The 12,140-nt window shown below is 44.2% G+C and overlaps 1 protein-coding gene across 2 annotated transcripts in view; it reads right to left on the minus strand.

Annotated features, from left to right (window-relative positions):
* The window catches only part of NUP85 (nucleoporin 85), a 67,697-nt gene extending 55,830 nt beyond the window's left edge, over positions 1-11,867 (minus strand). Inside the window, exons 1-3 of one of the 2 annotated variants that reach the window (XM_089682634.1) lie at positions 11,778-11,867; positions 5,503-5,596; positions 3,201-3,366 (exon numbers count right to left, since the gene is read on the minus strand). In XM_089682634.1, coding sequence (XP_089538760.1) covers positions 3,201-3,366; positions 5,503-5,596; positions 11,778-11,810 — 293 coding nt within the window. In that variant the 5' untranslated portion in view covers positions 11,811-11,867. Of the gene's footprint in view, positions 1-3,200; positions 3,367-5,502; positions 5,597-11,777 lie in introns of those variants that run through there. The other variant, XM_089682635.1, reaches the window with a different exon arrangement.
* Positions 11,868-12,140: the final 273 nt, after the last annotated feature.

The raw sequence follows: 12,140 nt of genomic DNA on the forward strand, positions 1-12,140 counted from the left end.
ATGTTTATTTTTGCCTTCTTTGCCCATTGGGAAGATTTCCCTTCATTTCCTGTCCCATAGTGAAACAGGAAGTGAGAAGACATCCCTGGGGACCTCCAGGTCACCAGAACTAGTGTCCTCTATTACTTTTCTGGGGACAACCCAAAATTTGTGATTTTCTTTTACATTCACTTTTAATAATGATCAACAGGACAAATAGAGAGGGTAAATCTCCCTAACAGGGACACAGACAGCAATAAAAACTTGACAGGTGTTCTAATTCATCTCCACTCTATCCAAAACTGAAAATAAAGTTTTGCCTTTAGGTATACTTTAAGTCAGTCATACATGGATTGAAATTCTGCCAGTTCAGCAGGGATCGACTGAATTTCGATCCATATATGGGCTAGCTGGTTGTACCCAAGTCGATCTATCCATCGACTTGGGTACAACCAACCTGTCATGTTTTTCCTGAACGATCAGTGTTGCCAGCTATAGCCGGCAACACTGATCATTGGTTTTTGCCACCAGAATAAAATAGCACAGTGGCAGGATTCCCTTATCCACATCAATGCGTAAATAGGGGCATAGGCTATTTTTTTTTCATTCAACTTACTGGTTTGACTAAACAAAAAAAAAAAAAAAAAAAAAAAGAAGAATCACGCCTCCCTTACACAGTTAGAACAAATAAAATTCACAGTATACTGAATACGGTATTCAACATAACTGGTTTGAAAGGTCTTATTTTGTCTTGATTTATATTTTTATTTATTCATGTTACAATCTTTATGGAGGGACCAGATCAGGTCATAGGAGATGCACCTCTATAGTAAGGTTACTGTTAAAAAAGAGAAGTACTGCTCATCATTGTCTCCAAGTAATAGATCGCTACTGCAGTAATCTATTGCTACAGGTGCATCAACAAATATCGTGTCAGCGATACTGGCCCCGCACGGACATGCTCCCCAACAAAGCCTCAGTGCTACCAGTTATCATTTCATGAGACTGTTAAGGAGCAACTGTCAGACAAGGCTGGAATAGCAGGACAGAGTAGAAATGGAAACTCTGCTAGATTTTTCTCATCTTTCTGGCACTTATAACTCTGCTTTTAATACCTATGGACAATGTGAACTACAGTGTAAGCTGTATTACACAAACATTTAAAATTATAGTATTAGGTTTAGTGACAGGGTGTCTTTAACCACTTGCCTTCCAGATTTACCTCCCTTCCTGACCAGGCCATTTTTTGCGATACAATGCGGCGTTACTTTAACTGCCAAATGCGCAGTCATGCAACTATGTACCCAAATGACATATATGTCCTTTGTTTCCCCACAAATAGAGCTTTCTTTTGGTGGTATTTGGTCACCTCTACAGTTTTTACTTTTTGCGCTACAAACAAAAAAAGACTGACAATTTTGAAAAAAATAATAATATTTTTTATTTTCTGCTATAAAACATATCCAATAAAAAAAATTTAAAAAGCAACATTTTTTTATGAAGTTAGATCAAAATATATTCTGCTACATATTTTTGTTAAAAAAAATCCCAACAAATGTATATTGATTAGTTTGCGCAAAAGTTATAGAGTTTACAAACTATGATACATATACTGGAATTTTTTTTTTCATCCTAGTAATGGTGGCGATCAGCGCCTTTTAGTGGGACTGCGATTTTGCGGCGGACATTTTTACACTGACACTTTGTGGGAACCAGTGCTAAAATTATGCACTGACACTGTATTAATGACACTGGCTGGGAAGGGGTTAACGTCTAAGGTGATCAAAGGGTTAAGTGTGTACCTAGCTATGTGCACTAGGTGGTGCTTTTAGTAGGGGAAATGATGAATCATGTTCTCAGCTTTGCAGAAAGAAAGGATTCATGACTTTCCCGTCACAACAGTGCTATCGCTATGTAAACATAGCCATAGCTCTGTTCTTCCTCCCTGACTGACAATCTGCAGTCCCGATCGTTTTGTGCTGTGACAGTTCACAACTGAAAAGTTTCTACAGCGGTGTGTGGCAGAGGTGCAAAATGACGTTAATTTACGTGATTTCACAGAACAGAGCAGAACTGCTGATGTTTCAAATGACATTGTCGATGACAATCTGGCATAAAAGATTTTTGTCCTTTCATAGTATTTATTTTGAAGGACGGAGGCATTCAGAAAACAGTGGGTTTTACTGCAGCCTACAGGAAGTTGGGTCATTAGCAAACAGAAAAGTTGCAAGCTAGGCCCCATATAACCCATCCTCTATCCAACATGCCCATGTATTACCCCAGTCCAGTGAAGCAACCACAGTTATGAACAGAGGGACTGGAACCTTAGTCAAACAGTTACAAATATTCACCTGAAAAGGGTCAGAACTGAGGAAGAAATCAAGACAAACCTCAGGAGGCAGCATTTTAGCCACATAAGAGCTCCAGGAGATCGTGTCTGGTGAAGGCCTCCAGATGGGCTTTATCAACTATATGGAGGATCTACAATAGAATTTTAACTTGTCCAGTCTGCAGACAATCCAGAGGAACACTGGTTTGTCCAGTGACAGTGTCTTCCTTCCATGCAAGAGATGAGGTGCACCCAGGTGTGCGTACCTCTCTCTCTACATAGAAGGGACAATCAACTGATGAGAAGCAGGTAGCAATGCAAAATATAAAAATGAGGACCGTATGGAGAAAGCAGTATAAATGAAACCCCAAAATTATGAATGGTTGAAAGTACTAGAGAGTTGGATTTGTGAAATATTGCTTCAAAGCGTTATTTCACCTCCTCAGAAAAGGCAAATACCATACACCCTCCCGGTCCCTGATGTACTTACCTCCAGAGATGCTGAGCTGTCAGTGTCTATGCAGCCAGTCCAGCAGTCTGGGGATTTGAAATCCCTGCTTTTCTCCCTCTTCTTTGTGCAGTGATTCCGGGATGGACCAGAACAATTCTAACTGCTCAGTGCCTGCACAGCGAACAGAAGGAGACAGTGAATAGAAAAGGGAGAAGAGCAGGGATTTCAAATCTCTGAACTGCTGGACCGGCTGTATAGGCACTGACAGCTCTGCTTCGCCGGAGGTAAGTGCAGCATGGATCGGAAGGGGGGATAGAAGGTTGTACAGTGTTAGTTCACTTTAATATTGTAGGAGTGCTGAATAAACTTGCCCATACATACAAGCTTTGTATTTTTCATACATGTCCCCCAAAGGCCATATGCCATGAAGTTGTCACATACTCTGCTTTACGTGTCCTGCTGGATGACTCTTCTTCACTCTTTTGAAGGTTCACAAATATGCTGTGAGACTCATTAAAAAGTTTACGCAGGACAGGAGAATAGAGATCTTCATCGTTACTAACAATATACATGAATGGACAGAGGTTAAAGATAGAGCGTCTGATATCTGCAGAGTAAAAACATAAGATTAATAAATAAATTAAAGGTACTTTTTAACCATGTTTAAAATTACGAGGCAACACATTGTTTTATTATCATGTTTCTGCTACATTCTAAAGCTCCATGTACATGGGACACTTCTGAATAATGGAAACTGACTGCTGGAAAACATATTTTAAAAAAATGTCTGTTTAGCTGAGTTTGCATACCGCGTTTATGTGTGATTATGAGTGTTTGCGTTTAGAAGCGTTTTTTAAAGATAACCTCAGGAGACCTTCCAAAATACCCAGAATGCACTGGAAAACAGTAAAAAATTAACTATTCCAGACATTTTGAGAGAAATAGAGAGAGAAGAAGCAGAGAGAGCAGTATTTGTTGAGATTAGCTGTCTTTTTTTTTGGATGGTGTTTGGATGTGTTCCAGCTCATTTGTGTGCAGACATTATTGCAGCAGTGTCTAACATATTTTCTTTCATGTGAAACCTCAAAGTATGGTGTACCAGGTCCATTTCAGCAGCGGGAACACAGCTGATCACGTGGTAAAAGGCCGCTGTGATTGGCCTTTTACCACACCACGTGATCAGCTGTGTCGGTAGGGCACATGGGAGGGTGTGTTCTGGGAGGACATCATATGACGCCCTCCCAGAACTGGACAACCGTGCTGTAGCCGTCATTTGGCCATAGCGCGGTTGGCAGTGGTTAATGACAAAGAGCACTGCTTGCCGGAAGGGCTGAATGAGTGGGCACTGCCAAAAGATGTGAACCATGGATCCCTCACCCCCCCCCCACAGTGCCAGCAGGAGCCAGATATCTGAGAGAAATATAAATTAAGTGTAGTGCTGCAAACATTTTTTGAATATTGCATCATTTATTAACTGTAAGTGATACACAGGGACTGCCGCCTTACTTCACATCAGATATACCAATTTATTATTTGTGGCACAGACATACTTTTGGTATAATTTTTTTTATACTTTTTGATAATCCTGCTTTGATAAATGTCAGTCCCTGAATCACACTCTCCATGTTTTACACCACATACATGCGGGATCCTGGAGACTACAAAAAGCTCAGTCTTACAATCTTTTCCTTCCTTGTTACAAGAGCCAACAGTGGTGGATGACAGCAAGATCACTATAGTAAAGGTAAAGAATGTTTATAGAGTAGCCAGTCAAATCAGGCATGAAGCTCGAACGGAGAAAGATTTCTACAAACAGAAGAGGAAACAGCATAAGGGGACACATGCTACTGACAGTAATAACATAACTGTTATCATTTATAGAGAAAAGCCACAGAGGAAAGATTTAAAATGGTTCTAAAGGCAGTTTTTTTTTCACCTTAATGCATTATTGTAAAAAAACTTTTGGGTGCTGCTCCCCCCTATACTTAACTGAGCCCCATTTCGAGGAGCAATTGGCTCCTGCTGCTGTCAATCACAGCCAGTGAGCCAAGGAGGAGAGAGCTGAGGGAGGGGACGACCCACGCTCTGTGTGCAATTGAACAATGTCAATTTACAAGAGCGTGGCTCTGATGCAAACCTGCTGGAGTGCCACCAGAGCAAGAGGCTTGCTATTGGGGGCACTTGGCAGGGGGGAGGGGCCAGGACCACCAGCAGGGGACCCAAAAAGAAGATAAGGGCTGCTCTGTGCAAAATCATTGCACACAGTATGTAAATATGACATGTTTGTTATTTTTATTTATTTCAACCTGTAGAATCACATTAATGCTGGTCTCCAACTTTAGTGTCCCTTTAAGCCAAGCTGGTCTAAAATGAACTATTTTATACACCTGCCAGGCACACTGCATAAACTGTATGTAGCTTCAGCTACACTGAATATGCAGCACTGTGTTCTGGCTGTAGAGCGCAAAATTCCTGTCCGACACCTGGAACAAACGTGAATCGGTCTGAGCGGCGTTTAGCCATTCATAGGATTTCAAGGTGACTGTGAATCTGATAAATCCAGTTTATAATTATTAAAGGAGCTAACCCATTGCAAACAAATTGCTAATATATTCACTGCGAACCTGCAGCTCAAAAATAAAAGACCATAAAGTAAGTTGGTTCCCCTCAATATTGTATAATTACATTTACAAGCGTATTGACTCTGCAAGTTACTTTTGTAAATAGAAAATGCTGTGTGCACCTTTACTCTTGTAATGGGTTTCATATAGAAGCAATTCTCCTGGTCCCCAGCTGAATCCGATGTTTCTGTGTTGCTGTCCAAGTCCAGGTATGCTCTGCAATGAGACAAATTATATCAAGAGATTACTGGCTTGTAAAGCAGCCGATCAAACCAATTCAGCCGCTTTGGGGAACAGAGGAAAGATCTGGGGTCTAATAGATGCCGATCTTTCCATAAAGAGGACCCATCACTGCCCATCCTATCACAAGGTATGTTGTTCATCCATGTGAAAGCAATAAAGTTCTATTAAAAAACAAAAATAAAGAGAGTGTAATAAATACATTTTTTTTCAATAAAATAACTTTTTTTTTTTTTAAATTTAAAGCGCCTTTGCGCCCCCCCTCCCCCCATGCTCTTGCACAAATGCGAACAAGCCTGTAAATCCTGCATGCACATGTATACAGTGATCACACCACACATGTGAGGTATCGCTACAAACGTCCTGTAAAGGCTTTTAAATCGAAGTCTATTGATAATTTAATATGCCGTGGTTTGTCGCCAATCCATCGGCGTGTGCAGTTTTAAAGCGTGACATGTTAGGTATCTATTTATTCGGTGTAACATCATCTCTCATACATTCTAGTGCTGTCAATGACACAAAAACATCTGACACTGGAATCTGAAGATATACTCCACTAAAGGCTGTGCATTAAGGCCGACAAATGACACTATGAAACTACATGATCGATGCACATAGAGGGATTAAAGCACTTCCCATGAGAAAAGCAACTTTCGTTGGCATTTGTCTAGCACTTCTTGAAGCATTTTCAACGCTTCAAAAACACAACAAACACACATCATAAATGCTAGAGGCATGTTAATGAGCATTGCTTCATTCTTCATAATCAGCACATGTGTGATTGAACCCTAATGCAAGTTTGGAGGGGTGCAATTCACAGTCAGTATGGCCTTGTAAGTTGAGAGAAGATGTATACAGTCAGTATACCCATGTATGTAGAGATGTGCTGTATACAGTTAGTATGACCATGCATGTAGAGAGGTGCCATATATACAGAGCATGGCAAATTTGCTTTGAATCTAACAACCAGCTAAAAAAGCTAGGAGTAATTTTTTTTCTGACTGCAAGGGCTTTGTTTTCGGCGAAAGAGATGGATGACCAACTATTGATCTCTAAAAGGGGTCGCTGATAGGATGCTCTGATATAATGGGGGGGGGTCTCTAAGGGGGGTGCTAATATGAAGGGACTCTAATCTAATGAAGAAGGGGTCTCTGAAAGGGGTACTAATATAAAGGGACTCTAATCTAGTGGGAGGCCTCTAAGGGGTTGATGCTAAAATAGGGGAACTCTAATCTAATAGGTGGGTGCTGACTTCTGATCAGCAGTCAGCACCCCCCCTTAGAGGCCCCTATTAGCTCACAGTTCCATTATTTCAGTGCCCCTCCCACTCAGATACCCCCATTAGATCAGAACCACCCCCCCCTCTTTTATTAGCGCCCCTACCGGAAGGACTCAGGAGCACATGCATGCCAGTGTCTAAAACTGGGAGCCGGAGCCAAGTTCAGCCAGCTCCTCCATGCGTCGTCCTTGCCATCTCCCCGGCCAGCCAATCAGTTAAGAGGCCACCCCCAGCTCCTCTCCCGATTAGGGGAGGGTCAAAAGGGGGTTGGAAGTTTCAGCCAATGGAGATTGGGGAGGCTGACAGGCTGCCCAACCATCGCTCCACCACACAAGGTAGACATGTGATACGTGGCCAATGGAGGAGAGAAGGTGAGGAGCTCATTGGGTGGCTGCCCAAGGAGTTGCTCCTGCCTGATGGCAGCGGTTATTGGGCTGGTGGGAGCCCGGGACCCGGGATGCGATTTCTGGGAGCCCTGCATATATAGATATGACCATGTACCTGAAATAGTGCCATATGCAGTCAGTATGGCCATGTAAATAGAGGGGTGCCATGTACAGTCTGTATGACAATGAAGGGTTTCATATACTGTCAGTATAAAAATGTATCTGGAAGGGTGCAGTATGTACAATACAGGGAAGAGCAGGTACAGACAGTATATGTACAGTATCGGGGTGGGCAGGTACAGTATGTACCGTACAGGGGAGGGCATGTACGGTCAGTATGTACAGTACAGGGGAGGATAGGTACGGTCAATATGTACAGTACAGGGGAGGACAGATATGGTCAGTATGTACAGTACAGGGGAGGATAGGTACAGTCAATATGTACAGTACAGGTTCGGTCAGTGTGTACAGTACAAGGGAGGATAGGTATGGTCAATATGTACACTACAGGGGAGGAAAGGTATGGTCAGTATGTACAGAACAGGGGAAGACAGGTACGGTCAGTATGTACAGCACAAGGGAGGATAAGTACAGACAATATGTACAGTACAGGGAAGGACAGGTATGGTCAGTATGTACAGAACAGGGAAGGACAGGTATGGTCAGTATGTACAGGGAGAGGATCTCTGTATGTACAGTACAGGGGAGGACAGGTATGGTCAGTATGTACAGGGAGAGGACAGGTACAGTATGTACAGTACAGGAGAGGACAGGCACGGTCAGAATGTACAGTGCAGGGAGAGGACAGGTAAGGTATGCACAGTACAAGGTAGGACAGGCACGTCAGAATGTACAGTGCAGGGAGAGGACAGGAACAGTATGAACAGTACAAGGTAGGACAGGTACGGTCAGTATGTACAGTACAGGGTAGAACAGGCATGGTCAGTATGTACAGTACAGGGTAGGACAGGAATGATCAGTATGTACAGTACAGGAGAGGACAGGAATGGTCAGTATGTGCAGTACAGGGGAGGACAGGTATGGTCAGTATGTGCAGTACAGGGGAGGAAAGGTATGGTCAGTATGTACAGTACAGGAGAGGACAGGTATGGTCAGTATGTACAGTACAGGGTAGGACAGGAATGGTCAGTATGTACAGTACAGGAGAGGACAGGTATGGTCAGTATGTACAGTACAGGAGAGGACAGGTATGGTCAGTATGTGCAGTACAGGGGAGGAAAGGTATGGTCAGTATAGCCAGAATGGACAAACATGGAAAAGATCAGTCAACGGTCTTGATTGTGTGTACCAATGCCTCCTTCACCACACTCATCTCCCCCTGCCATCTGTGTGTATAGTCACCCACTGTGGTGGGAATGCCAGGTGGACTAATGTGGGTTGATGTGGATGTACCGGAGGCAGCACTGGTTGGATGAATCCGGGTGAGAAGCAATGTGGGGAACTCACTGCTCAGCTGGACATGACCTGTAGATGAGAGGGCAGGTGGCAGTAAGAACATGTTGCGTCTACATCTATTGCCAGAATGCTGATCTTGAACTGACCCATTTGGGGTGGCTGTGGAGGTTTGTTTCCCTTCTCTCTAATAAATGTACTCCATGATCCGAGTGAACGTTTGCCTAACACAAGCATTATTAATATTATACGGGATTTATATAGCGCCAACAGTTTGCTCCGCACTTTACAAAATGAAGGTAGATATTACAGTTACAATACAAGAGGACACAGAGGGCCCGGCTCGTTAGACCTTACAATCTAGGAGGAAGGGTTGAGGGATACAAAAGGTAATAGCTGGGGGGGGGGGGGGGGGGGTGAGCTGATGGGAGGAAATAAAAGGCGGTTTACTAGGTAGAAGCAGGATAGACTTCTTTAACCTCCCTAGCGGTCTGATTATGTCCATATTTCTGTGCACAAAGTGGTACATTTTTTTGCATGGAAATATGTATTTTGTTTATTGTAGGCTGTAATTTTTAGGAATAACTCACTGAAATCTGTCCAAACAAGAGTCTAGTAAACATCCCGGGTATGATAAAATTGTAAACACGAAATCATAAATTATAATAGAATAAATAATCATAAAAAATAATAATAAATTTAATTCAATAATATAATCAAACCAAAAACACTGAAATTTGAAATATAGCGCCAAGTTCACACATCACTGAGCAAAGTCACAAAATCGTTTTCAGTGTCTGATGATGAATTTCCCCACTAATCATTATCACTCAATTCTGCAAGTGGTTCTAATTTACTATCACTGTTCTCTAGCTGGTCTAAAACCGCTTTTGACCTAAAGGGATGCTTTTTGGACGCCATGGATATTTCTAAGTTTCCAGGCAGAATGAACAGTACAAATGCAGGCAGGGCACAGGACAAAGCATTAGGGACAAAATGTATGTGAAATGGTTTGATACAGTAATGTTTTACTATGTGATTTTAGTGTATTGAGTGAATGTCACATTTTAAAATTTTTGAATTTCCCGCTGGTTCCGTCCTCCATACATTCCGACGCTCGCATGGACCGGAACCCGGAAGACGGATGCTGTCATCGGCCGGAGGAGAAGGCCGGGGACGTTGCAGGGTGGACATCGCAGGAGTGCAGGACAAGGTAAGTGCTGGAGGGAATCCCTTAGCAATGCTGCAGGGTAATCCCAAGTGTAGCTCGGGGTTACCACTTCTGGTACTGAAAGTTAACCCTGAGCTATACTTGGGAATACCTCCAGGGGGGTTAAAGAGAGAAGTTTTCAGGGATCGTCGAAAGGTGGATAGATTAGGAGTTAGCTGGACATATTGCGGTAAGGAGTTCCATAGGATGGGAGAAGTCCAGGAGGAGAGCATGGGAGGAGGTGGCGTGGGAACTAGAGAGCAGAAGGTCTTGGGAGGATTGAAGAGAGCAGTTTGGTTGACATTTTGAGACCAGGTTGGTGATGTAGCTGGGGGCAGAGTTGTGGATGGCTTTGTAAGTTGTAATTTGAATTTTATTCATAGGGTGAGTAGAAGTCAGTGGAGGGATTGGCAGAGAGGGGTGGCAGACACTGAATGGTTGGTAAGGTGGATGACCCTGGCAGCAGTATTCATGATGGACTGGGGGGGGGGGGGGGGTAGTCTATGTAAAGGTAAGCCAATGAGGGAGTTGCAGTAGTCAAGGCGAGAGATACCCAGGGAGAGAATTAGGAGCTTTGAGGTATCATTGGTTAAGAAGGGGCGTATTCTGGAGATGTTGTGCAGGTTGAGGCGGCATGATTTGGATGTGGGCCTGAAAAGATAGTTCAGAATCCAGGGTTACCCCTAGCACCCTGGCATGCAGGGATGGGTTGATAGTGGTGCTATTGATCCTGACTGAGAAATCAGGGGAAGAGGTACGTGGGGGAGGAAATATTATGAGCTCAGTTTTGGATAGAGTGAGTTTTAGGAAGTGGTGTGATATCCAGTCTGATATGTCTGTCAGTAAATCAGTGATATGTGAGGAAACTGATGGGGTGAGCTGAGAAGTAGAGAGCTTCCCATGGTTTCCAATACCATTTCTATGTTGATGACACACAAATCTATCAGCTGACCCAAGGAAGACGTGTAGATGGAGAATAGGAGAGGTCCAAGGACAGAACCTTGGGGGACCCCGACAGTAAGAGGAGGAAGTAGAGTTGTAAGTGACACTGAAGGTGAGGCAACATTCCAACCAACGGAGAGTCCAGCCACGCATGGTGAGCCACCAATATACCAGCTATGTGTCTCTGGACCCAGCTGTACGGACCTGGCGGTAGGACTGAGTTGCCCGATGCACTCTGCCATACACCGCCCAGGACAGATCAGCACAGCAGATGACTGGACCCCTGGAGGTGATCTATTATTATCATTACAGGTACCTATGTAGCGCCATCCATTTACGCAGCGCTTGATATATATATTGTACATTAACATCAGTCCCTAACCCTCCAGGGGCGTACAATCTAAGGTCCATAACTCACATACTAGGGCCAGTTTAGACAGGAGCCAATTCACCTACCAGCATGTCTTTGGAGTGTGGGAGGAAACCCATACAGGCACAGGGAGAACATGCAAACTCCAAGCAGGTGGTGCTGTGCTTGGGATTCAAACCGAGGACCCTAGTACTACCAGGAGGAAGGGCTAACCATTTGTCCACAGTGCTGCCCAGTGTGCTGTCCTTTCTCACACTCCACATCCTGACCGGCTCCGCCCCCTCCTCTATAAGTCCTGTGATGGGAGGAGCCCATAGGGACTGCCTTCCTATGCTAACCAACTATACGCAGCAGCACACCGCCCCCTTGTGCTGGGTTCAGGCATCTACTAGTCAGTGGTGTAGGCACGAATGGGGGAGTAGCACTGTGTGGGACTGTAGTGTCTGGATGGGATGCATCATGGCTGCGGTCTCCGGATATACGGCTCAGTCAGCACACAATGTACAAGCCAAGCCGGCCGCCTCCCCGCTCCCCTCCATTCCCACTACAACGCTCACTATCACAGCCGGCTCCACGTCCAGCTCCTCCATCGTTCCCCGCCGTCTTCCTGATTCCCGCTACAGCTCAGGGACCTCACTAAGGACCCCTGGTCTGACCTAGCCACTGCCTGATTCGAGGCACAGAGCGCTACAACAGAAGTGAGCAAGAGCTGAGCTTTGAGTCATAAAACATACAATTAGACCCGTACTCTGCTTTATATTCCAGTCAGGGCGGAGTACAGAAAAATACATGAATATGACAGGCAGCCAGGGGCAGCTATCACAGTGTGGACCTGTCATGGGACTGTCAGGAGCCATGTGCGGGCTGTATATAACGTGGAGGAGTGGCTCCGGATGGCCCTCTAATATACACAACGTCTC

This window comes from Staurois parvus, unplaced genomic scaffold (assembly GCF_062004578.1).
Source record: "Staurois parvus isolate SC_StPar_1 unplaced genomic scaffold, SC_StPar_1.0 ptg000293l, whole genome shotgun sequence".
Lineage (NCBI taxonomy): Eukaryota > Metazoa > Chordata > Amphibia > Anura > Ranidae > Staurois > Staurois parvus.